The sequence below is a fragment of the Tripterygium wilfordii genome, chromosome 1 (assembly GCF_013401445.1).
Source record: "Tripterygium wilfordii isolate XIE 37 chromosome 1, ASM1340144v1, whole genome shotgun sequence".
Classification (NCBI taxonomy): domain Eukaryota; kingdom Viridiplantae; phylum Streptophyta; class Magnoliopsida; order Celastrales; family Celastraceae; genus Tripterygium; species Tripterygium wilfordii.
This window is the reverse complement of record NC_052232.1, coordinates 8,106,755-8,132,462: the sequence shown is the minus strand read 5'-3', so window position 1 is coordinate 8,132,462 and position 25,708 is coordinate 8,106,755. Positions and strand designations below refer to the sequence as shown.

The 25,708-nt window shown below is 35.1% G+C and overlaps 3 protein-coding genes across 3 annotated transcripts; 2 read left to right on the top strand and 1 right to left on the bottom strand.

The window, feature by feature from the left end:
• Positions 1-4,615: 4,615 nt before the first annotated feature.
• Positions 4,616-6,279, top strand: LOC119981501 (homeobox-leucine zipper protein HOX11-like). Its single transcript, XM_038824676.1, has 4 exons — positions 4,616-4,883; positions 4,988-5,217; positions 5,495-5,574; positions 5,675-6,279. Exons 1-4 carry the CDS (start codon positions 4,667-4,669, stop codon positions 5,979-5,981), a joined length of 834 nt encoding a protein of 277 aa, XP_038680604.1. The 5' UTR covers positions 4,616-4,666; the 3' UTR covers positions 5,982-6,279.
• A 7,989-nt stretch (positions 6,280-14,268) lies between these two features.
• On the bottom strand, positions 14,269-18,564 carry LOC119998479. Its single transcript, XM_038845824.1, has 7 exons — positions 18,006-18,564; positions 16,794-16,846; positions 16,537-16,579; positions 16,285-16,362; positions 15,983-16,096; positions 15,378-15,457; positions 14,269-14,810 (listed from the first exon to the last, which is right to left on the bottom strand). Exons 1-7 carry the CDS (start codon positions 18,543-18,545, stop codon positions 14,702-14,704), a joined length of 1,017 nt encoding a protein of 338 aa, XP_038701752.1. The 5' UTR covers positions 18,546-18,564; the 3' UTR covers positions 14,269-14,701.
• On the top strand, positions 18,513-23,916 carry LOC119998473 (protein N-terminal asparagine amidohydrolase). The gene is made up of 9 exons (XM_038845815.1): positions 18,513-18,993; positions 19,282-19,443; positions 21,050-21,114; positions 21,229-21,325; positions 21,430-21,468; positions 21,579-21,770; positions 22,376-22,554; positions 22,791-22,910; positions 23,629-23,916. The coding sequence occupies exons 1-9, from the start codon at positions 18,544-18,546 to the stop codon at positions 23,789-23,791; spliced, it is 1,467 nt and encodes a 488-aa protein (XP_038701743.1). The 5' UTR covers positions 18,513-18,543; the 3' UTR covers positions 23,792-23,916.
• Positions 23,917-25,708: the final 1,792 nt, after the last annotated feature.

Sequence of the window (25,708 nt, the reverse complement as noted above, 5' to 3'; positions counted from 1 at the left end):
TTTGGGACCTTGAGGCTTTGGGGCCTCCTCTGTCATTCCCGCCCCGCCACTGTATCTATGATTTGAAAAATAAACAAAACTTACAAAGTTGGATTTACATTTTTTGTTTTGAGAATTGTCGTTGGGTCACGTGACCTCCTCTACCTTCCCCCGACATGTACACACATTTGTGCCAGATTTTATGCTTTAATTTCTGTCAAAAAAAATATTGATATTTAAATTTAAATTTTAACATGTTGGATTAATTTATAACTTTATTTAATAAAAAATCAAATTGAAAGTAGAAAAGTCTTATTTTTTAAAAAGAATAAATCAATTTTCACTAAAACTTATCTCCAGGTGGGTCAATTTCTTGGAGTCTCTTTGTCAACGCATGCTCTGACATCATATATCATCTTGCAGTGAAATTACGCTATTGACCTCGTATCTCCATCAAAAGACACACAAGATGGAGATACTTTTGAGATCTTAACTTTTTCTAACCTTCTCCTCTCACGCGCCCCATTGAGTTTGCTCCTCACCGCCCCATTGCCTGATAATGTGTGTTTGACAGAGCGATTGTGTTTATTTTCAACGCTAATTGTTAGGCTGTGTTAAAAAAAATGAGCTTAAAGTTGTGAAGCAAGCTGTGAGGTATTTGGTAAAGCTGTTAATGATTGTTAGCGGTTAAGTTGTGTAAAATCTAATTTTGTTTGTTTTATTATTAAATTATATTTAAATAGTAATTTAATATGTATAATATAAAATTTTAAAATATATTTAAATGAATAAAACAAAATTAATTAGTATAAAATGAATAAATATAATTTATTATAAATATCAATTATAATAATTATAAATGGGCAAATATAAATTACTATTAATTAATTTACTATAAGAATTACTAATTTATCATTAATTTATAAGCATAATTAATAATTTATTATTGTTATTAATTTACTTTAATATTTATTAAGAATTAAATACAGTACATTTTGTAGTTTGTTAAGAATTTAATTTAATTCATAAAAATATTATTTAAATGTAAAGTAGATGGTCCCATCATTTTTAAATACAAAATTTAAAAGTTTTAACTTTAAGCAAGTGGGATCCACGTGGGTCCCACATTAAACAAAATTTTTAAAAAAACTAACTAACCGTCCTGTTTTGCGGGCGATAACATCCAACGGTATGGGGTTTGCGGCACGCTTCACCAAAGAGGGGTAATAGGAATTAAGCTTAAGAGAAATCATTGAGTTCTTCATCCTCCTCCACTTGATTCAAAAATCAATTGAGCTCCTCTATTTTTTTTATATATACAAAAAAAAAAACTTGAAATCATTACATTCTTCATGGAATTATATCTTCCTTTGGGCAAGTTTATTTCTTCCTTCTTTTGATTACAGGGAAAGGGAATGTGGAAGGCTCAAATTCGATACCTCTATAAGATATCATGCACATGAGTGTCATATGAAATACTCGTAGTTCTCTTTCTTCCTTCTTTTATTAATGAAGTGTTATTGATATAAAGTACACATATACGCATGTTATACATGTTCAATCTTATCTTATTTAGATAAAATAAATTAATACAATCCTCAACCAGCAATCATGTATTGTATATATATTCATATCAACTTTAATTTAAAGTGGCTAATACTTATTGAAACATTCAAAAAATGATACCAAGAAAGGGAAAAAGATACTTGAATTTAGAACTTTCATTACACTCATTTGTAGAAGTAATCAATTACCACTACCTTTTTTTTTTCGAAGGTTAATTAAATTAAGAACGTTATATCTGACAATGAAGAAAAAAATTGCATGATTAGAGGGCCATGCATGCATTGTCAGAATTTGCATGCACTCATATTTCTTTATTTCTTCTCTTCATATCTTAAAACCTTTAATAAAAACAAATTTAATCATTAAACTAATTGGAAGTCACCTCTTTCTCACTTTACAATCTTAGATGCATGACCTTAATAATTCCAATGATCACAAAAGCATGACAAATGTTGGTACATATCTACACACATTCACATTAATTCAAAAGACTCTTCCCTCCTTAAGATTAATTATTTTGAATGGTTAAGACTTAAGTGTGCCTTTAAGTTTTCTATTCATCTATCTTTTCTCTCTAATTAATGAGTGTGAGTAATAATTAACATATATATGCATGCATCAATCCAATTAATAGGAGTTTCCACGATTGATTTCGGTTGGTTTTTGTCAGTTTTTTTGACATAAATTTAACCATTCGTTCAATCAGTTGTTGGTGGTTTTTTCGATTTTTCGGTCGGTACTCACTAACATACATTTGACAATAACTGATCAAACGATCGGTTTGCACTTTTTTTTTTTGAACAATCCTAACAATTAAGATCAATTATTAAATTATACTTTGAAATTTTTTTTAAAAAAATGTGAAATAATTGGTCCAATTCCTTGTTTATTATGCTTCTCATATTATATTCTTTCATTCTTTTGTTAAAAGCTTGTGGCCTTTAAAAACTCTTCTCGGAGTTAAAAGCCTTATAAGGTGATGGAATTATTTCAAATGATGCTTAATTATATTCAATAACTCCCTTTTTCTTGATGTGTATGTATGTATGTGTATATATATGCATGAAGAATTAATTATGAAGATAATTAGGCTAAAAGTACGTACCCATCAAAAGCCTAAACCAACATGCATGATTAATAATGTTTCACTATTCCAAGAAAGTTTATGTATATGATGACCTTAAGTGATCACGAATTCTTTCATATATAATTATAATGCGTGTGTATACACACACACACACATATAAGGTACTTTATGTTTTGTTCAAACATGCATACAACAACTTGATTAATATATAATTCACTTAATTATGATATACAGCATCAATTTATTGGACGGATTATGTCAAGACGAAATATAATATATATATATATACACAAACAAACACACACATATAGAGGAGTTCTCCGAACATCAACCATTGGATCTGATTAACGGATGAGATTAAAAATGGAATAAAAAAGGTGGTATAATCACAGAAGGCCATCTTCTTTCTGCTTCGTGATCTTATTTCTGCGACGTCTGCAAATCCCTCACCCAGGGTTCTTCTTCCTGGCCAATACCTAGATAGTCTCAAACGCTTACGAAGAAGGCAAGTTCCTCTATCCCAATCATATCATATCTTACCCAAAGCCCCATCCCTTAGATCTGGTTTATGGCACTACTCATATTAGTCAATCGAGTGAAGAAACTCCTTCTCGGCTACTTGATCTTCACTTAGTTCCATCATTTACTAGTTTATTGCATTCTCGGCTTCATATTCAGTTCCCCAACCTCAACAGCTATCAATATTATCAAGTTCCAACATCTCCAAACGAAGATTACCTTACTTTCAGGCTAAAACTCAGACTCGAATTAAAAGAGTTTCAGTGGACAAGACTGGGCAACTCAAAACGATCTCAGTTATTGGTCAAATCCATCGGCGTCCGTATAGGAGAATTCTCCCATATATGTATATGTCATATGTCATGTGTGTGTTTTAAGTGTTTTTCTAACCTAAACTGATCTCAGCTTCGAATTCAATAAAGAAAAAAAAGGTCAACTTGCATGCATGAGACCAATTAAAATAAGAATATTTTAAAGAATAATATCGCTCCATACAGCAATGTTTAATAAACATAACATTATATAATTATTCCGTAATCCACAGTTTAGTTATGGCACTAATTAATGGAATACAAACATTCAAATCGAAATACTGCTGGCTTCATCATTATATATATATATAATAGACGACAATCTTGAATTCGATAAATTGATAATTAATATATTGTCTCGAACATATCATATAATTAAATAATTTATACTTATCCCGAATTTTTTTTTTATTTGAATAAGTTTTTAGTTTTAGCATCCACTCTAGAAGATCAATATTTCAAAATACACATGCATACGTTTCTGGATGACGTGAACTTCACGCGCATGGAAGGAAAATGGTGGAAGAAGTGGTGGGATTATGGAGGGAGGGGATCTATCTGTTTTTTTAAAAAGTGTACAAAGGCGTGAAATACACGTGTAATTGTCAACCTTGAATTGTCGGTCAAAAACTGCTTCTTCCTACAAAATAAATAAATATTTTTTTTAAAAGATTCATATGCCACGCACACGTTAAGTTATGTTCGAAGAGCATAAAGGTCACCATAGAGGATGAAAACTACCCAAATCTCAATCTTCTGGACTAGAATAGAACCCTAAATCTTAAGGTCATAGGCAGATAATCTGACCAACTAGGCTACCTCCCATTCTCATAATTTTTTTATTTATGATAGAGATTTCAACAGTTAATTGATATCTCAATTATCCTGATTATTGAATATGACAAATAAGATTTCATATGAATTATACGAAACATGTGGAATTCATGAATTCACTAGCATCATACAACTTAACACATGGATAACCAGAAAAACTGTTAGAAATTTTTATCATTTTGTTAAATTTTTTTAAGTGGAAGAACCATTCAGGTTGGTGGAGACGTGGAGTTGTTTGGGATGGATAGGATAACAAAAAATATGAGAGAGAGGCGTTGAAAAAAAAGGGAGAATGGTCGTCTATAAAGACTTCTGCTTTATATTGCTCTTTTTAGTCCCCTCTCTCTCTCTTTCAATCTAGTAAGAGAAAATGGAGCTTGGTCTAAGCTTAGGAGACGCCACAAACCCATTTGGAGCCGCCGCCAACGCCACCGCCACCGCCAACAACCACCACAACAACAACATCAGCAACAAAGGCTTAAGGTTATGCATGGCCTTGTCCATCTCTCCATCAAATCATGTAGAAGAACAAGATCATCCTGTTCAACAGCTTCAACTCTTACCAAACACTCCTGTTCCTCGTTATGGTAATAAATTAAAGAAACCAAATACCCATCTATATATATATATGTTTTTCCTCCTTTTTCTCTTAATTTGTTTTGATTTCTAATTTTATTGTTGTTGAACACAGGAAGTGGTGTTGGTACTGAAGTGGGTTCTTCTTCTTCTAGAGGGTTTGATGTGAACAGGTTCCCATCTGTGTCGGCCGCGGCGGCGGAGGATGGGGCGGCTAGAGTGTCCTCATCTCCACCCAACAGTGGTGAAGATGAGAACGGCAACACCAGAAAGAAACTCAGACTCTCCAAAGACCAATCTGCTTTTCTTGAAGAAAGTTTCAAAGAACACAATACTCTCAATCCTGTAAGCCCCTCTATACATACATCTATTAATTCTTCACAATTACAGAGATCAATAGTAGCCGGAATCCCAGTTATCCTAACCGCTTAGTTGTACGAACAGAATTTCATGTGCATATCATATCGTGGAACTCACGAATTTAGTAGGATCCCGTCTATCCAACTCAACAGTTGAGATGAGATGACTGTGTGATACGTACCAATTGTTGTGATTTTTATCATTTTAGAAAACCTTCTCTTTTCTCATAAATTTGTTTGTAATTTTGTTGATGATTTATTAGAAGCAAAAATTGGCACTTGCAAAGCAACTTAATCTAAGACCAAGACAAGTGGAAGTTTGGTTCCAGAACAGAAGAGCAAGGTAACTAATACAATCATGAATTAATTAATTTTTATGGATCAAAATTAATTAATTAAGTGTATTTGGTGTTTATGATTTTATTGGTTTGTTCCCTAATTAGGACTAAATTTAAGCAAACGGAGGTGGATTATGAGTGCTTGAAGAGGTGTTGTGAAACGTTGAGTGAAGAGAACAGAAGGCTACACAAGGAGCTTCAAGAATTAAGAGCCTTGAACTCTACAAACCCTTTTTATATGCAACTTCCTGCTACTACTCTCACCATGTGCCCTTCTTGTGAAAAAGTAGCCACCACCACCGCCGCCACCAGACCCACCACCTCCACCACAACCACCACCACCACCACCACCACCAGACCCAGTTTGTTCCCATTCTCTCACAAACCAAATAGTACCAATAATCCTTCATAGAATCATAGTTGATGCTGCTGGTGATCGGGATTAATTTGTTTTAATTTTGATGTGTAAATATAGGGTTTTTCTTCATGGGTTTGTTTAATCTTCTTTTGGGGAATTTCAGTTTCTCTGATTTCTTTCAAGATTTTGTGGTGAGAGGAACCAGACGGAAAACAGGAAGAGGGAAAATTGTCCCTTATTTTCCTTCATTTTCTGGGAAAAAAGTTTGTATCTTGGAATGAAAAACACAAGGAAAAGTTTCATTTTTTTGTTTATTTATTATTGGATATTAATTAATGATTTGTCTGGTTTATGTGTTGAAGTAATTAATAATGATAAATGTGTGTTGATTTGGCCGTTGTGGTGAACGCATGCTTTAACACAGTAGGGGAAGAAGATAGATAGATATTATTGTGCTACTTTTTATCATAACAATAATTATTATTAATTAGAGTTAATTGTTAGTGTTGTTGTTAAGGGAAGGGACATGAATGTCAAATTGATGAACTATGTTCCCTTGAAAAGTACTTTATACTTTATAGAGACTCCCAATTATTAGTTCACACGAGGGGAAAGAAAGTACAATATATCATATATGTGGTCTCTCATCATATATATATATATATGTATGTCTAGTCTTTAGGGTTTCCAAGGCACGAATTCACTGGAAGTAATGCATGTGCTCTTTAATTTACTAGTGTAATTTGCTTTCTTTTTTTAATTTGTATGGATTTGTTTCCTGGAACTCAAGTTTCATGATCTCCTTTCATAGTATATTATGTATGTTGTTGTATGTAGATTTTTGTTTTTGAGTGAGTTCTATATGACCTAATAATGAAGACATCCATGAAAAGAAATGTTTACAGTGGAATGATGTCAATTATTGAATATTTGAGGGAACTTTTGAAATTTGAGCTTAGATTTGCTAATATTAATGAAACAAAAATGTATAATAATAGACATTTTGTGTTATTGTGCACATGAAATGCACTTCATGTTTTCACTAATTATGTCTTACATTCTTCCAAGTACTCGTCTTGTGATGTCAAGTCAAATGTTTCAAAGAAATATTATCGGTCTTTGATTATTCATCTTTATTTATAATATAAAGTAATTAGTACGATCATAGTCATTGAAATAATTTATTTTTTCAATATATATATAATATGCATATATTCCTCTAATTAATTAATGAGGCCCATATAATTTTGATCATAATATAACTCGTAATTAAGCCATCAAAATCCTTAGAAAATCTAGCAAGGGAATGCGCCACTCCGTTGCCAGCCCCAAGGAACATAACCAAAACTGACAGACCCCAACAAAGGCATAATCTATCGTTTTAATATTCTTGAGGCCTAGCTTAGCCTACAATAAATGAAAAGGATGCGACTTCTTTATAATTAATTATCATTCTTTATGTCTTCTTTTGTAATCCTCAAGTCCTTTGCATATATATACATAAACCCTTATCTTGTTATAGAAACCCATATATTGCAATAATACAAATAATGAAAAGACATGAAAAAGAACATGATAATATATATATATATCTATGTTTGTGTGTGTGTATATTATATGATATGATGATTCATGCTTGGCATGGGTGGCTCCTCTAATATTGTTTTGTGTGGCATTGAAAGTGCCACAACACAGGAGCTTGGTGAGATGAAATTATGAATAATAAATATGTACGTAGCCGACCATGGACCCTTCTAGCTACTTGTAAGTCTATTTTGATTGGGAATAATAAGGTAAAAGAAGGTGTACATCACATATGACCTAATCACTTAAATGGAAAGTTCAACCACCATTATTATTTGCATCCAATGATTTGATGCTGCATTTTTTTATGTCTATCTCACTTATTGGTATATGTTTGAAAAGATTAAAAAAAGACAGAAAAGTAAAACCAATTTGAACTTTACCTTTCTTGATCACCAAGTCTTGAGGAGTGCGCGGGAAGAGAATCAAAGGCGGAATTGATCACTTACTTAGGTCGTGAATTTAGTACTAAACTAGATTCAACTATTTCACAGCACAAAAAAACCTACTTAGATTCAAACAAGAAAGCTTCTTTGACCTCAAACCTCACCAAAAAGTAGGGTAGGAAGGAGGGAGAGCTCTAGAGTCTAGAGTGTTCGTGTTCGTGTTCGGATTCTTTCTCTGTACAAATAGAGGAGTAAGAATGCTACTAGACTTCTAGTTTATCTAGGATATAGTCTCAATCCTTCAATTAGGTTAGACTACTATCCTCAATTATACAAACTTTAATCCATATCCTAACTTGGATATGATTTTATCTCTATCCATTCAATATATTAGGCCTTTATAATTTGGTTCCCCATGTTAGGCGAACCCAATCCAATAATTTCTAAGAGTTAGTGCATAGTGTACGATAATGTCAAAATTACAATGAATAAGAAATTAGACCTTAATAGATTGAGGTACAAATATCTCGATCTCTTCAAGAAAATTCGAGCTCTTCGTTATGTTGATAAGTAGTGCATCAAAATATTCTTGGCTTATCTTTAAGGAGATTCGAATTATTGTACACTCTACCAACAAAATATTTATTAGGGTTTTTTAATCTTCTTCTTTTTTTTTATGGTTGAGATTTCCTAGTCGAAGACGCATTTAGTGGTGGGGTGGTAGATATTTACACCTCTTTCAACCTTTAATTTCAAAGATTGTGAATTGACAATTAATTAATTGAGATTTTGAAAAAAAAACAAAAACACTTGTGACTAGTTTCTCACCTAACCGTAAAAGTCACGTGGGAAACAAACTAGTAAGAAATTAAAGAACAACAACCAACGACTTAGTCATTGTGGGGTCTGTGTCGTGTTCCCCGCCAAGGACATGATCGTGAAAGAAAGCACCATTGATTAAATTTTCTTTTTAAAGGGTTGAAACTCTTGCATTTCTAGATAACAAATATTAAATCTAGCGTCATGAAAACAGTGTTAGAATTTACAAACATTGGACTTTCCTGATTATACCGTACTACATTAGAATACTCCAGACTATAAGCTATGTCCGGATATACTTGAGTCAATTAAACAAACACTACATTAATTAATCTTATGTGTATGCGCATATATATATATATATATGTATATATATATATATATATATATATATAGACACAAATATGAGCACAAGCCAGTAAAATAGATGGGAAGAGAAACCCAAATTGTATTACTTATCTTATGGGGTCCAAAGAATGGTGATTTGACCTAAAATCAAATTTCGATATTATTTCTTGATTGAACTCCTTTTTCATCACTGAATATGTCATGTATCACATGATGGATTTTCCTATACTAGATATGGTTGTGTATATCTAGATCTTTATCGTAGAAATTAAAAAGCTAAGTTTCTTATGAATCATTAACAATTTAGAAGGAAAAAAAAAATCCATTAACGCACTTTGGCCTTAATTGTGTGCTTTTGTTTAGTTCCTCCCGTAATCCACGTTAATCATTTTTATTATCTTAAATTGTGCCCTAATCAAAATCACCAATAGCTCAGATGACATTCATATGTATGGTGTCTTATGGAGGTCTCGAGTTCGAGTCTCCTTCATCCTCTTCTCCTATGCCCTAATCCATGTAGGTGTATACAAATTAGAAACCCATAAAGATTCGATTAAGTTCGTCTTTTTGAGAGTTGAGTCATTGTCAATATTGTTCAAAAGTTTCTTTTTAATTAGCTAGCTAGCTCTCCTTCCACGATTAATCCGTCTCTATTAGACCTATTACTCTTCTCCTTTTGACTATTTGTCTAGTCACCCACTCATGCCCTTTCTTTTTCCATGGATAAGGTTAAGGTTGCATGCATGATCATATATTCTTTGATCCTTGTGCGATTATTAGATGCCCATTACAACTTGAAAACTCAACGAATCCCAAGTTCCAACAACATATATATACATGTGTGTGTAGTATATATATACATAGAGAGAAGATAATATTGCATGCATGGCCAATAATAACAAATTTAAGTGCTTTTTTTCCCAACACAATCCGTCTTAAAAGTCATGACATATCACATTTGTTGCAACCGATAAGAGATGGATGAACAACAACAACACCACCAAATTAGAGGACCCCACCAAGAATAATATTTGTAAGGCTACAAGTTGAGTTTTGATCTAATTTACTCTATCATCAAGTGGAAAATTTATGTGTACGTGACCTTAACGACTTGAATTTAGACTCATATCGAATGTTCAAAGGACAAATTTGTATGATGTCGGTTACCAAAAACAAAAAACAAATTAGAGGACTCTCAAAGGCTGACCATGAAGATAATTTTTTTTGTCAAAGTTTAATCACATAAACATCAAAGTTGAATCCGTTGGAATATTGGTTTCATATTCACAGATAGTCGAGTTGGTTGTAATTGTATACAAAATCATTGTAGCTTGAAGTAAACCTTGGAATACATTGACATATATATATATATATGATGAGCACTATATATGCATTCCACGTTTTACTAAGCGTACCCCAAAATCTCACCAAACATGCATAATCTTAGAACACCTCACTGTCCCTACCACATCATTAACCCAAAACTCTTTCATCCTTCTTCTCTATTCATCTTCTACTTCCAAAACCTCCGTAGTTCTTCTCAGCCCGGGCATCAGCTAAAGCACGTATTGTTCTTGCTGCCGTCGTTGCCTCCTCCACCGAAACCCATCACCAGATCTGATTCCACCAACCCTTACCCAACTACTTTCGTCTAGGCCGATAACTAGAGACCACAATCACAATATCCCTCCCATCAAATCTATACCCAAGACAAAGAGATTTGTGAAACATTAGAGAGAGAGTGGGGTTTGTCTGGGTTCATGAGAAGCTGGTGATTGTGTCCTTTGATGTTGCTCATCAAGTGTTTGATAAATTGCCTCTTCCACCTTTTTCATTGGGTTTGTTTCTCAAGAATGAAATCACAGATTGTGGGTCGTGCAGGGTTTCTAGGATTTTCAAAACTTGATTGGTGACAACCAATCCTTATGGGTGAGTTTGTAGTGCTGGTGTTCGACTGAGGAATGAAGTGAATTGAAGAATGAGGAACCAAGAAGAGAGGAGGTATAATTGTAGATTTAGGGTTTGAAGAAGGGTGTAGATTGAGTTTTTTGAAAAAATTGAAAATAGGGTATACTCAATAATGTTATGTTTTTAACTGAGATGTTTTAAGATTGAGGTGTATTTAGTTAAATTTGTGGTGCATATAATGTTATTTTATAATATAAAAAATAATAATATAAATAATTAAATACTTGCGGGGTACTAAAAAAAAGAGTTTTGACTTTTTTATTTTATTTTTGAAAACCGTAAACATGACAGTGGCTTCTATCAAATTTTTAACACAATTGTAGGACGTAAAACAATATTAATTTATATATTATTTGATTCAAGAAGTTTCACAAGAATCCTCAGTAGCTACACTTAAACGGTTTATACCAGGGTCTGAAAAGGCTGCGGAAACTAATTTTTTTAATTATACCTTGAATAACAAGGTTGTGGCGGATGATTATTTTTTTTAATTATGTTTAGAGAGAAAATAACAATTATTCTATTTCATATTTGTCCCTTTTGTTTTTAAAACTTAGATTAGGGACAAGTGTAAATAAATAAACCTGTAAATGACTCGGTATTTTTTTATTATCATTTCCCCTCGAGTGAATAAAGATGATCACCTCCCATAACTCTCCCTCTCTTAATCCCAATTAACTCTTTATTTTTTCAATCCAAGCAAAGTATTAAGTTGATTAAATATGACATTTCACATAACAACTTTAGGACGTACAAATTATGGATTCAAAACTCACCTCTACAGTCAAGATCAAACCTTTTTGTATTAGTATAATGACAATTTTGAACAAAATAGTAATGCAAATCATTTCAAAAATATTTAGGGGTAAGGCTTTGTGGATGCTACTTGATTACTCTATAAAGAAAATTAACTTGAATTGGCTTATCAAAAAAAATTAAATTGAATTGTATAATTAAACAAGTGTAGAGGCCTCCTTCTCCCTCTCTCTCTAAAAAAAAAAACTCTTAACTCTCATCTCATCTTCAAAACCGATTGGGGAGGAGGAGAGATCCTACTCTTCTCCTCCTCTCCACCCCTTCTACTCCTCCTCCCATGGGATTGATCTGCCCTTTCTCAATCTAGATCTATTTAATTATTTTTATGTTGATCAAGGATTTTGTAGGATTTCTCTTCCTAGCTATAGATCTCCTCCATTTGTTAGATCTTCGATCATCGGCATTTATGGTGTGCTCTGGCGACATAAATTCAATTTTATGGTGTTGAGATTTTCATATATAAGAGAGATCTGTCTCTCTTGTTGAAGGGGAAGCCAAGATCATTGCAATAGATCCAAGTTGTAATATGTGTGTTGTTTTTTCTATTCAGTCTTTGTTACACAGCGTAGACCGGTGGAGTATGGTGTTAAAACCATTGTCCTACATTGGTTGGCTAACTCCCAACCGAGTGGTATATGTGCCAAGCCCACCACTCCCTACACACAACAAGACCTTTTCTCAAGTCTAGTGAGTGAGGCTTTAACCCATTAGTAGCTGGGTTTTCCCAGTGAGTTTGTGGCTTCGGCCTTTAGCAATTGGGTTTGGGAAGAACAAAGCAGTGCGGACTCGATGTATCCTTTGAAACTAGACAACTCAAAGCGGACAATATTGTTGGTGTGTATGGGGGTGTGGATTTACAATATACAACATCATTCAACAATCGTCTGGCCATGTCCGGTGGTCGTACTCGATTTTTATAATGGTCTGTGTGCTTACGGGTCTCAATTATCTAATTTGTTAGGTAATTTAATACAATTAGGTATATTACATTTTGCGGGGCAAAAAAAAACATGGGTAGAGGCTAACAAATTTGGGTTTGGTAGGCCTACCTCTTCCACACAGAAAATGCAATGATAAGAGAATTGAAAGGCAAGAGAGATAGATTGAGAATTCTAGGCCTTGAAATTTTGGGGAAAAAAATAATGTTTCTATTGACTCTCAACATATCCTTTCAAACACTCCTCCTTATCTCTTGAATCTAATTAAATGGGAGTAGTTGGAGATTGTGTCATTTGTTTCTACGTGGATATGATTACTAAATAATTATTTTAATCATGATAATTATGACGATGATTATCATGAAAAAGACTTGAAAATGTTGAATAAGAATTTTGTTGGGTGGTGCTTGATTTCAATGGAAGTCTAAGCCATCAATGACTTTTTACCAAACTTTAATTTGATTCTTCCATCCACCATTCCCAACACATTTCACTTCTTTCTTCTTGAGATATATATAAAGAATCCTAATTTCTAGGCTTCATTTTTGGGGTTGAAAATATTTTTTTTAAATTTGAAAAAAATATATTTGTATTTTGATCGATTTTATGAATCCAACAATATTTTTTTGTTTGAAGCAAAAATCATACGCAACCTGAAAAGTATATGAAATGTTTTTTGTTTTATATCTAATGATCCATAATACTTTTCATGTTGAATTTGATTCTTGTTTCGAACAAAAAAGACCGATCAAAATACAAATATATATTTTAAAATTTTTTTTAAAAAAGATTTGAACCCTAAATGTTAGGACTTCATTTTAAAATCTTATTTTAGAATCTCATAAGAGAATTCTTATATATATATATATTCTGAAATAGTCCACAAAGAGTCCAAAATATTGAACTTTTTTTTAATATAAAAAAAGTTGTTTTAAACTTGATTGACTTTTTGGATTTGGTATGTTTTTTTGTGGATTTGGTATGTTGGCAGCTTCTGAGTTGACAATAAAATAGTATATGTCATAAGATAAATTTGCTTTAAAATTGATTAATCAAACTAATACTTGTTTATTAAGTAATCAACAATTTTTAGAGGGGTAAGCAATCATAAAAACCAGTATAATATACTCCACTTTATATTTATTTATACCCTACAAGAAACAAACATCCCAACCTAATCCTGAATTTCAGATTACTTTATGACTCATTAAGTCATTATTTTAAACTGTTTTCAACAATTAACAAAGCACTAACATAAGTCTATGGAATATACATACACATTTGACCAAAAAGTAGCTTTTACTAAATGGATTTGCAACTTTGAAAAGTATTGTTTAGGCCCATGAAGGCCCACTAGGCAATAATGTTGGGCCCTCCTCTAATTAACATCATCTACATTCTATAATAAATTATTCTTTTTCTTTATTTTTGTTTTCCGTAGAATTGGATAAATATTAAATAAAGGCCATCAACTTCTACTGCTTTTCAAAAAGAAGGATAAATTTAACTTTCCATGCAGTCTGTCTATCAAACTCTGGTCAAAACTCAAAAGTAGAAACTGAACAAACAGACAAGGAAAAAAAAACAGGGGGAAATTCCTATAACTCCTCACCAACCTAGGAACACTACAGGAAGATAATAAAATGGCAGTTTTCTCACCCTTCTTCTGGAAAAAGAAAATTCAGTCTCCAACTATGAATTTGTTAATAATTAGGAAGATCTAATGCAATACAGGGAAGCTAACAAGTTCATGAACACTCACAAAAAAAGCTTGCAAGATTTTAATCAACTATGGGATCAGCATTCTACTCTTCCCACTCTCCAGTCTCCATGTGTTTATCGGGGTGGCATGAACGGATGAGGGCACACTGATCAGTTCGGGCACATTGATGATGTCTTGATATGCCAGTAGGGTTCAGTTTCCTGCATTTGTATCATTTCTGAACTGTTCTATGAGTGGTGGAAGTAGAAGAGCTAGCCTGGTTTTGTACCTGGCTATTCGTTTTAATCTTTCTTCTCTTAACCTACAAGTGAAACAAGAAAAAAGATTTATTGATCAAAGAAGAGTCCAGTTGACTAAGTCATCATAGTATAAAAACTTTGGAATTTCATAATATCAAGTACTCGTGTATGACACAGTTGCCACAAGTGACAACCATAGGAGGAATGAATAATGATTGCCAGATTCTCAATCGCCAGGGCCTCTGCCATCTTTTAGGAGAAAAGAGTGCTTCTGGCCTACTACATTATGACTTTAGCCAACTCCTCCAATTGATCTAGAGATATTCATTGGCAAAAAGTTCTGCTTGAACGATCTCTCTACATCTACAAATTCACTTTTGACCTCATTCGGATCAAGAATCCTAGACTCAACTTCCTCGACTGTCCTTGCTACTCAGAATGGCTTTTCAAGGCCCTAAAAAAAGGAGCTCATATTCTGGTACCCTAATACAGTCGAGGAAAATGATCCGGAATTCAAAAGCTTTCCAGCTTCTGATAAACCTCCTATTTTCTTCAACTACCACGCGTAAGGCTTGGGCAATGGGAGCACAAATTAATAAAATCAATGCGATAGTAAATGTAAACATTACCTTGATCGAACCTTTTTAGCACGCTTGATGTGTCTTTTTAATATATCATCCGTCGAAAGATGATCAACAGATTCCTCATCCTGAAAACATGAAAAGCAGACTCAACCAACAAGGAAAATCATTAAAAAGGAAAAAAACCAACAAGGAAAATCAATCAAATTTCTTTCTATACAGTAAGATTAAGCACAGAAAAGTAGCATCATCCCCATAAACTTTTTTTGGGGGGAGGACAAGAACGTATCCTTCATGTCAATACTCTTTTCTACCTATTTCCCACTAAATTTTTGCCATGCAATGTAAGTAGATAGCAGCTACCAATGAAGTTATAATGTAAACAACGAAAACACTTGAAGAATTGAGAGGGAGATTACTGTCTGTTGGACAAATACATTCAAGCCTAAAATTCAATAAAGTAAAGACAGTTCAGCTCCCCGTAAGAGTGACAGAAAGGGGAACTGCTGTCCTTTAAAATTTGTTTCTTCCTATTTTTTTTCCTGCATAGTTGACACAAGTGTGTGGCAATACATTTGACTTGCTTACTTATAACCACTGACATAAAATCTAAAACAAGCATCAATAGGAAACTGAAATTCAGAGAAACAAACCACTGCATCTTCCTCTACTTCTTCGCTGCCATCCTTTTTTGCTGGCCTATGAGCTTCAGCTGGAGGTATTGGCAAAGGTCTTGGAAGAGACACTAAACCATCTCCATATTGTGGCTACATAAAGTAAGAATTAATGAAGCTTGAGAAAGGCATGAAAAGAAACTTCAATTGCTTGCTCAGGCTACATTCTTGAAACTGATAAGTGATAGCAAAGTGTTATGGGACAATGATATTCTCAAATGTAATCAAATGAAAACCTAACTTAAGAAATCAGTTGGGAGAAAAATTTGAAAGGTCGTAACCTGACTTTCTTCAGGAACCCCATTTCTCAACCATGATCGGCAAAGAGCATAAAGAGAAGATCCATCTGATATTTTAACCTAGAAACATAAATCCCTGGGTCAATGACACTAGAAGTCCAAGAAAACCTAACAAAGAGCAAAAATGCCGCAGTCCTAGCAGTTATTTATATTTTGATAAAACTAGGCTGAATGAGTACAGTGAATCATAGAGTGAAAAATTTAAAAAAGAAAGAAGGATAATGTTTAGCTTACTTTTCGATCTCTAATTATGGTAGTATCATCTCTGCTTCTATCCCTACACAATATAAAACACAATAAATACTAACAATACATCAACGCATAGCACATGTTTGCCTGTATTATGTCGGGGTAAGGTATGCGTATATCTTGTTTGTCCCCGACCCCGCCCACTGCGGGAGCCTTGTGCACGGGTGTTGTTTACGTTTTTATCAACACATACTTAATCATAACGTAATAAGAAAAACACATATTTTATCATTCAGCATTACCTCGTTTTTTTATGGCCATTAGAATCAGAGACAGGAGATGGAGATGGAGCAACCTAAAACAAGAACAATATATAGATAAATCCACCAAATGATGAGAAATATAATGAACATAGCATAGAGCATCAGTGAAAGAAAATAGAATTTGCAGGTAAAAATGATTGTAAGAGTTGTGAATTCTAAGCTTCCAGGAAAGAAATCAACAAGATAACTAGAACTCTTTAATCAACATCGGTTATCAATATCAGTGCAGAAAATAAAAGATAAACAAGAGACTTTGATAATTCATGTAAGCATATAAGTTAAACATAATAAACCGATTAAACTTGATCGATAACAAAGCTGAACTGATTCTCAAAGCTTGAATTCTAAATCAACCTCATCCTGTTTTTCGTATCCAACCCACAATGCCACACATGAGCTGCAACAATAGCCGAACACCTATGACTTCTAAAATAGATATAGATCAAGCGAAAGCCTTTTATAGCTTCACTTCCAGATAAGAAATCATGAAATAATTATATTCCTCATTTTGAAGTAGAGAAACAAATTAGTACTTGCAAAGTCTACCTATATATCAACAAACTTCATAAGATTCCTCGCTAGAGAAGCATTCAATCCACACTCAATCTTCATAGCCTATCAGAGCGATATTAAACCAGTACTAAGGATCCAAAGCCAAAACACCTATGGAAGCACTTTATGCTTCAAGACTGCCATTAGTAAGCAACCAAAAATACAAGATAAATCATATGAAAAAGCCAAATTTGACAGAGGCTAATAGAACTCTGTGTGTTGCACAGCAGTTAACTTGTATTTTGTTGACCTAAGAAGCTATATCCTTAACCATTTCAAACTCATCGAAGCAGAACTGATGCTATAGATTGTGCCTCTAAGAACTTTTTGAAGGTCAAACCTTTTTAAGTATCAAATAACCAATACACCCTATGTCAAGTTGTGAAACATACTCCTTCAATTTGGCACCTAGCTTTCATTGCAATAGCAGAATTGCAGTCTTCGCGATGGATAATTTAAATGATAACATGCTGACAATAAATCCCAGATTATGCAACTTCCATTCACACAAATGGTAAGGAAGAATAGATCGAACAAACCAAACCCATTCATTCAATCCAACATCAGTTTAAGACCATCCAAGACAAAAATTATAATTAAAAAAGCACTCAGAAATAGTTTAGCAGAGAAAAAGAAAACCTTTTGTTGCCCAGAGACTGGAACCCCCTTGATCACACCACCACCAGCAGCAGCTGCATACCCAACAGGCTGGCGGTACTGGTGCTGTTGCTGCAAGTGGGGACTAGGGTGCCTAACCATGTGGTGCAAGTTCACGGCGCCATCAAATTGTGGCGAAACGGCCCCAACTGGATGCACCCTCGGGTACCCGACGGGAAGAAGTGGGTACCCACCAGGATTCGCAACAGTAACCGCGTGTTTCTGAAGAAGTGGAGGCCTGTTGGGGTTAGAAATAAAGCCGCGTCCCGACGAAGCCACAGGGTAGAGGACACCCTGACAAGTCGCAGTTGATGAATTGGGGACTTGCTGGGTCTGGTTAGGGTTTTGGGTGGTTCTAATTTGGGTTGCTGCGTATGTAGGTTGATGTTGGTGTTGTTGAATTTGGTATGGGTGGGGATGAGAAAGAGGAGGATGGGATCTTGATTGCAATTGCGGAGATGGAGCTGCGGCTGTTGCTGTAGTGAGTGTGCGCGCGGCAGTACCGGCAGGCACAGAGGTCATGGTGGTGGTGGTACTGGCAGGGGTAGAGGCCATGGCGGCTGTGGTTGTGGTAGCCGGGATTTTTGGTGGGCTTATGGTTTTTGAATTCATCGGAGAAGAAGAAAGGAGGAGAGTGTCAGTCTCAAAATTAATTAGGAAAAGTTTGTTAGTATTTGTTACTGATTTTTATACACGTGTTAAGCGTGCGAGTAGGTGGGAGTATTACAATGTGGCGCGGTGCACCATATTCTTACTACTTTCTCTCTTCCCATTGGCCAACATCAGTAGAAAATGTAACGACCCCGTCAAATACTGTTCGTGTTCTTGCTTGCTTGCTCTCTCGCTGCGACTGAAGAGTGAAGAGAATTTAACAATACAAGAAATCTTTCTGGGTTGCGATAAAGTCATGATCTTTGTAGATGGAGCCCCGTTTCCGGCACGTTCTTCATCGTTTTCATCTCCATCTCCGGTAATTTTTCGTTTTATTTCAATAATCAGTATTGTAAAATTTAATAGACAATCGATTTGCTAAATCATAAGGAAATTAATTTTTCTGAAACCCACTTGCCCAAACTTGTTTGGTCCGTGAGAAAACGCAAGAAAAAGGAAAGAAATTGGTATCGATGATGTTGAGCTAGTCACTGTTAATTAAGAATCAGAGAGTTTGGTTGCAGTTAATAAATCATGCTAGTAATACTTGATGATTGGATTATTGGAAAACTCCTTAACTGATCAAGAAAATTGTGCATATGAATAGGGAAGAGATACCCTACTTGCTTTGATGGAGCACCCAACTTTGGTGTCTGTTGCTCATGCCTTCAAGTCTACCAGGGAAACAAAGTTCTCTGCTTCGGCACAGAAGAAATGGGTGTACGTCTTCCAAAGAGAATATGCGACTGTTGACCCTGCACGTGTGGATGTATGATTTTCTGTTTTTTTTTTTTGTTTTTTTTTCCACTCTATTTCTGATTCTTATGTAGCTATTTGGTTTTCTTATCAATTACTGCTATCGCTGGGTGGTCATCTTTTACAAATTTGTTCTTTTATTGTTAGTTGGGTTCCTAAAGCAACACTGAGAAACCAGAAAAGGGGCAGAAAAAACACAAGTGCTATATGTGTGAATTGTGATAATTTTATGGACGAATACTAATGGTGTAAATAGTCTACGTATTATACTAGGTCCTGGACGTGGAGTTGCCTCATGTTTTAGAAAAAGTAACCCTTGAAAAATGCTGCTTGATTAGAAATCTGCTCGATCTTTACAGAGCTATAAACTTTGGCATTCTCGCCAGCATAAACGATTTTTTATCAATTCTAATCTATGATCTTATACCATAAACATAAATGGATGTGATGTACTTATTTTTTAGTCAGCAAATGGTATATCATTGTGTTGTCATATCCCTTGGGGTTTTAGGCTCATGATTGAAACCCTGATTTCCATTTTTGATTGAGGTTCTAAGTGCATGGTAAATGTTGGAATCTGATAGGATTGTCCCACATCGAAAGATGTGGGAGCTAAGATGTTGTTTATAGGGGGAGGTATGGGCCTCCCTTAGTACCCAAGGTTTTCTAGTATGGGCTGGGAGGCCTTGGGTACAGCCGGCCCATATGGGTGGGTGTCGGTTGGGCCTTGAGTGCTGAGCGTGTATGGGCACGACTCTATCAATGGTATCGAAGCATGATCCTGTTGTGCCTTCAACTTGGGACCGTGCCTGCGGAGTGGCCAGCCATGGTGCTCGACCAACGGGGGTGCGCCTGCCGCAGTGGTCGGCCATGGTGCTCGACCAACGTGGGCGTTGCTCTTGAATGGGAGGGTATTGATAGGATTGTCCCACATCGTGCCTTCAACTTGGGACCGTGCCTGCGGAGTGGCCAGCCATGGTGCTCGACCAACGGGGGTGCGCCTGCCGGAGTGGTCGGCCATGGTGCTCGACCAACGTGGGCGTTGGTCTTGAAGGGGAGGGTATTGATAGGATTGTCCCACATCGAAAGATGTGGGAGCTAAGATGTTGTTTATAGGGGGAGGTATGGGCCTCCCTTAGTACCCAAGGTTTTCTAGTATGGGCTGGGAGGCCTTGGGTACAGCCGGCCCATATGGGTGGGTGTCGGTTGGGCCTTGAGTGCTGAGCGTGTATGGGCACGACTAAGATGTTGTTTATAGGGGGAGGTATGGGCCTCCCTTAGTACCCAAGGTTTTCTAGTATGGGCTGGGAGGCCTTGGGTACAGCCGGCCCATATGGGTGGGTGTCGGTTGGGCCTTGAGTGCTGAGCGTGTATGGGCACGACTCTATCAGAATCATACAACATGTTGATAATTAAATAGCTGTGTGTAGTCTGTTTACTGATGATTATTCACAATTTCACATAATTTAGTGCTTGTGTTGCGAATTGCATGGTGGCTCTGATGATAAGTGCTGCTGTGTTCTTTATACATTTTCTCTTTGTAAACCTCACTTTTTGGTTAATTGTTTTGCTTTCTGCAACTTGAACATCTGTATCTCTTTTATTTTTCTGGATGAAAGTTCGTTGGTACTGATGAAGCAACGACTTGTGTGGGCCTTGTTATACGGAACCGGAAAAGTGGAATGTAAGAATCCATTTCATTACGGACATGTATCAATTAAGATATAGTCTGACTTTTCTACAAAGTTGTTTTAGTATTGAATCTACATTTTGTGATTTTTTATTGTGCTTCTTTCAGGACGTCGATTGCCCATATGGATTTCCCACAATCTGTGGAAAATGGCCTCAATGAGATGTTGTCACTGCTTGACTGCAAAGATGAATCTGGATTGGATGTATTCACTTCTTCTTTTTATGTTTCAAACCTCTGTTTATGAACTCCTGGATAAACTATGGATTCTTTTCGTGGTTGAAACCTCACACTTCCTATAAAATGCAGGTGCATTTGCTTGGTGCTTTTGAAGATGTTTCTACTGAAGTCTGGCCCTGGATCTTCTACTAATAAGTTATTGTATTTCGAGAGATGTAATTACATGCCCAGTGGCCAAATGATTAAAGTAAAAATATAATGTTGACCTTTTTGTGCAGCATGCTTATGGTAGCCAACTGTCAGAAAGCAGTGCACAATCAGATGGTTATTCCGTTCCTATATGTGCCAAAATCGTTGAAACTTTGCAGAACAGACAGGAAAAGTTTCACATTCATACTCTCTTTGTTCTTGCACATAACACAAGGAGGGATTCTCAGGAAAACTCATACCCCATTTTCAATGGACTCCTGGTCTGCTGCAACAATCTTTTTTATCTCTTTTTAGTTGTCTTTGGGTAGTTAAATGTGAAGAAGTTTAAATTATGTGAAGAGTGTAAAAATAATGACATAATTTCTGGTTGGCCTGCTTCCATCTTAGCGTCTTCCTACTAAGTATTTAGGAAATCTGTTATTATCAAGATAACTACTATGTGAATTGTATTAACAATTCACCTCGGCCGTGGGCCTAGGTTTTTGTCTTATTTCTTATTTGTTTTTCTTTTTTTCTTTTTTTTTTTTAACATTATGCTTGTTTCTTTATTGAAATTCTCTGTTTTCAATTTTATTCTACACCTTAAGTTTTTAGATAGTAAGTTTGTAAGATTTTAGTCACAGTAGGGTGTTTTGAATCGTCATTGATTTTATTACTTAATATGCAAAAGTAGTTGGGTTTTAGATGTGAAGTTACTTCTTTTTGTTGAAATAGTTCTTAATAATCAATAACGTTTTCGTACTTGTCTGCGAATGAAGAAAATGTGTTGTTATTTTGGTGCAGGGACGAGAACAATTGCACCTTTATTTATCATGGATTCCTTGATGTGTTGAAGCTGTCCCTTATATTTGCCATACTTTTCCAGGTGGAAACTAACTCTGGATCCATCACCCCCGCCAGTTTCGATAAAAGCTCAAGATGTCCGGATGAAATTGTGAGGAGAATTCGAGTGTCTGCATCATTTAAAGATCCTAGTTTGCGTGAAAAATTGTTGGAGACATATGATACACAAACTGATCGTTTTATGATTGCACCATGCTCTTGGTATATTACCACTGGATTTATCTCTCCGACCTGTGTTATTCTTTAGATGTACATTTTTATGAAATAGCCCTCAATATTTGCGTCTTTTTTTGGAATGGCTATTTTTCAGCCTGTGCTATTGTGAATATTTACTTCGATGAATTACTAGTTCTATACTTTGGAAATTTAGATTCGAAAAGCCTTGTCTCTTTTTCCATGTTGTTAACATGTTTTCCTCCTTTTTGTTACTAATGCAGGTCTGGACACTATGTACGTATTGCTTCAGTACTTCAAGAACTTTCTGATGCGGAAATCCTCCACTCATGTTCCACTTCACCTTCTGCGGAAGGTCCAGATTTTGTGGATAATGGAAGGAGGTAAGCATAGTTCGAAAGAAAAGCCTTGACTTCTGCTGCTCTGAATTGTTTATGGTACTTAGATTTATTCTTTTTAACTTTCTGAATATTGCCATTTACAGTTTATTTTCTAGAACTTATATAATAATATCAATGTGTTGTAATATTTCCTATATTCATTTGAAGTTGAGGGGAGTGAGTTAACGGGGACAACTTAATGCAAAATGCGTGGTATAAGCCGAAGTTATGTCTTTTACTTTTCTCTTCCTTACATAAATGGAATTTCTGACTTTGATGTTTGGTTTTTAGTAGCATCACATTTCCGACACCTTGTCACTATCGTTTGATGGCCATCTTAATTATATATGAGCATAAATTCAAAAGAAAATAATATATTTATTCCTTCTTAATTATGAGCATAAATTCAAATCGTTATTACCCTTTTGTACTTCACTTGTAAAATGATGTGAATCTTGCAACAGTGATTATATCTGATAGTATTAGTTTCAGATTATTGCTTTTGTTACGTCAGTTGGCCTTAGTTTACGCATCTTATACTAGTTTGAAGTTTTCTCTGCTTAGCTTTCTTTAAGTCGGGGCGAAGTAGCTCTTTCCAAAAGAGGGAAAAGAAGTTGGGCAAATCAAAACTGGAACATTTGTGGAGTAACATTTTATAGGCTACTTTTCAAGGCTGTCTTGTACGGCGATATTTGACAGAGTAAAAATCTTTCTGTTGCAGGCAATGGGACTATTTGATTAAACACCCAGACTGGCGTGAGACATTCCCAAGGAGACAGCCGCGTGTTTTTGGGAGAACAGATGATGGAGGCTGGAAAATGTGCTTACCATTGCAAGATATTCCGCAAGGGTATGTACACCAGAAAGCATTGTGTATTGGTTAGAATTAAGATCCATTTGCTTGATTTCTTGTTCATCCATAGACGGCGATATTTTTGCTGGTTGCATGGGGTCTTGTATGAATGTATTCACCTCATCTGGTTGAAATAAGGTACGATTTGAACTCGTAGTTCTGGATTACCTTGAAACTTTAGCACGTTAGGTAGTGTCAATCCACCAAAATTTTGACTTCATCCGTCAATAGGGCTAGTCGTATAATAGGTTGTGCCTCTAAAGGGTTCCGGGTTGGAGGTTCATAAAATGTAAGATCTGCCCTTTTTTTTGTGCATGGATTGAGAGAACTTTACCCCTCATAGGCACTTGTGGGGAACGACTCATTTGTCAGTTGATACTCTGTTGGGGTTGTGGTGAGAGACTTGCAATTTGGACAGTAGTTATGGCTCAAATTGAACACAACATGTGAGTATTTTTACGGGTTAAGTCAAACTTTTAGCCACTGAAAGATACTCAAAATTTCATTTTGATCACCCAAAGATAAAACGTTCCAAGTTGGTCGTCTAAAGTTTTTTTTTGATACAGTTTGATTACTCGGGTAGATTTGATGAAATTTAGGGTAGTCAAATGATGATGTGGCATTTGGACTGTTAAAGCATCATTTGATATCGCGTAATTGGCATGACGACGTCAAAAATTCTCAAAATTTCAATTGAATAGTAAATAATTACATAAAATAGAAAAAAAATCACAAAAATTTTTAAAAAAAAATAGAAAAATCCCCGAGATCTCTCAGCTTACTAATCCATCTCTTAGCTTACAAACCCAGACAAATTCGCATATTAACAATTTATTAAAAAATAATAATAATTAAAAATATTTTTTGCCACATCAGCGTTACTGTGAACTGAATCGTCATGCCACGCAAAAGAACAGTCAAATCAGTATTTGATTGTCCTAAATTTCATCCAAATCTGCCTGAGTGATCAAATTGTATCAAAAATAATCTTTGGATGATCAATTTGAAATATTTTATTTTTGGGTGATCAAAGTTAAATTTTGAGTATATTTCCGTGATCAAAAATTGATTTAACCGTTATTTTTACAGTCACGTTCAAGAGGAACGTTGGCCAAGTGGGCCTTCCTTTGGCTGAAATCCAGCCCACCCAATAGAAAATCAGTCATGGAACATTGAATGAATCTAATAGACTGGACCCATCATGACATGAGCTTTATTGACTTTCATGATTCATCTATCAATTCATTAGGGGTATCAACTCATTAGGGGTAGGCCAGGCGATAGACCATTGTTATCACGTTAGGGCATCTCCAACGGGATAGAGAAAAACTGATGCTAATAGATAATAAAATGATCTAACGAATCATTTTGCTCTACCAAATCATAAAATTAGGCCTCCCATGATGCAGTAACAAATAAGGCAACAGAAAATGACGATCATCTCTCTCGGATGCAAAATCTGATCTCGGAGGAGAGTGAAAATCGAAAATGCAAAATGAAAATTAGGCTATGAAAGAAGTTTGATTAAAGATATTTGAAGAGTTTTGGATTTTTTATATTTGATGATTATTTGGGTCGGAATAGGTGACTTTATTATAAAAAAAAAATGATTTTTTAAGAAATTTATTTGTCTTTAATTACTTCCATATGTGGCCCCTCTCTTGGAGTTGGCACTTATTAATCAGCTATAGGGCTAAATTGACTTTTCCTTCGAATAGTCGGTTATTACGAAATTGGACCACAAGAATCTATCTTTGTCAATTGGGTCCATTCAACTACTTCCAAAAAACTACATCCACCCCCCTTGTTTGCACTTTGCACCTCGAACTCCAAGTATTTTTACACTTAAAACAATTATCCTTTTATTAAGCACTGTGTATAAAATATTTAGCCTTCTCGACAACTTTAGTGTTGATTGTTCATATCTTTTGTCATTTTTGATAGTATC

Coding starts and splice junctions, on each gene's coding strand:
- LOC119981501 (XM_038824676.1), top strand. CDS start 4,667: ATGGAGCTTGGTCTAAGCTTAGGAGACGCCACAAACCCATTTGGAGCC. Junction 5,218..5,494: donor AACACAATACTCTCAATCCT/GTAAGCCCCTCT, acceptor ATGATTTATTAG/AAGCAAAAATTGGCACTTGC. Junction 5,575..5,674: donor TTCCAGAACAGAAGAGCAAG/GTAACTAATACA, acceptor TTCCCTAATTAG/GACTAAATTTAAGCAAACGG.
- LOC119998479 (XM_038845824.1), bottom strand. CDS start 18,545: ATGACCTCTGTGCCTGCCGGTACTGCCGCGCGCACACTCACTACAGCA. Junction 16,580..16,793: donor AATGGCCATAAAAAAACGAG/GTAATGCTGAAT, acceptor TATATTGTGTAG/GGATAGAAGCAGAGATGATA. Junction 14,811..15,377: donor GCTAAAAAGGTTCGATCAAG/GTAATGTTTACA, acceptor TTTCACTTGTAG/GTTAAGAGAAGAAAGATTAA.
- LOC119998473 (XM_038845815.1), top strand. CDS start 18,544: ATGGTGGTGGTGGTACTGGCAGGGGTAGAGGCCATGGCGGCTGTGGTT. Junction 21,326..21,429: donor AAGATGAATCTGGATTGGAT/GTATTCACTTCT, acceptor TATAAAATGCAG/GTGCATTTGCTTGGTGCTTT. Junction 21,771..22,375: donor CCATTTTCAATGGACTCCTG/GTCTGCTGCAAC, acceptor ATACTTTTCCAG/GTGGAAACTAACTCTGGATC.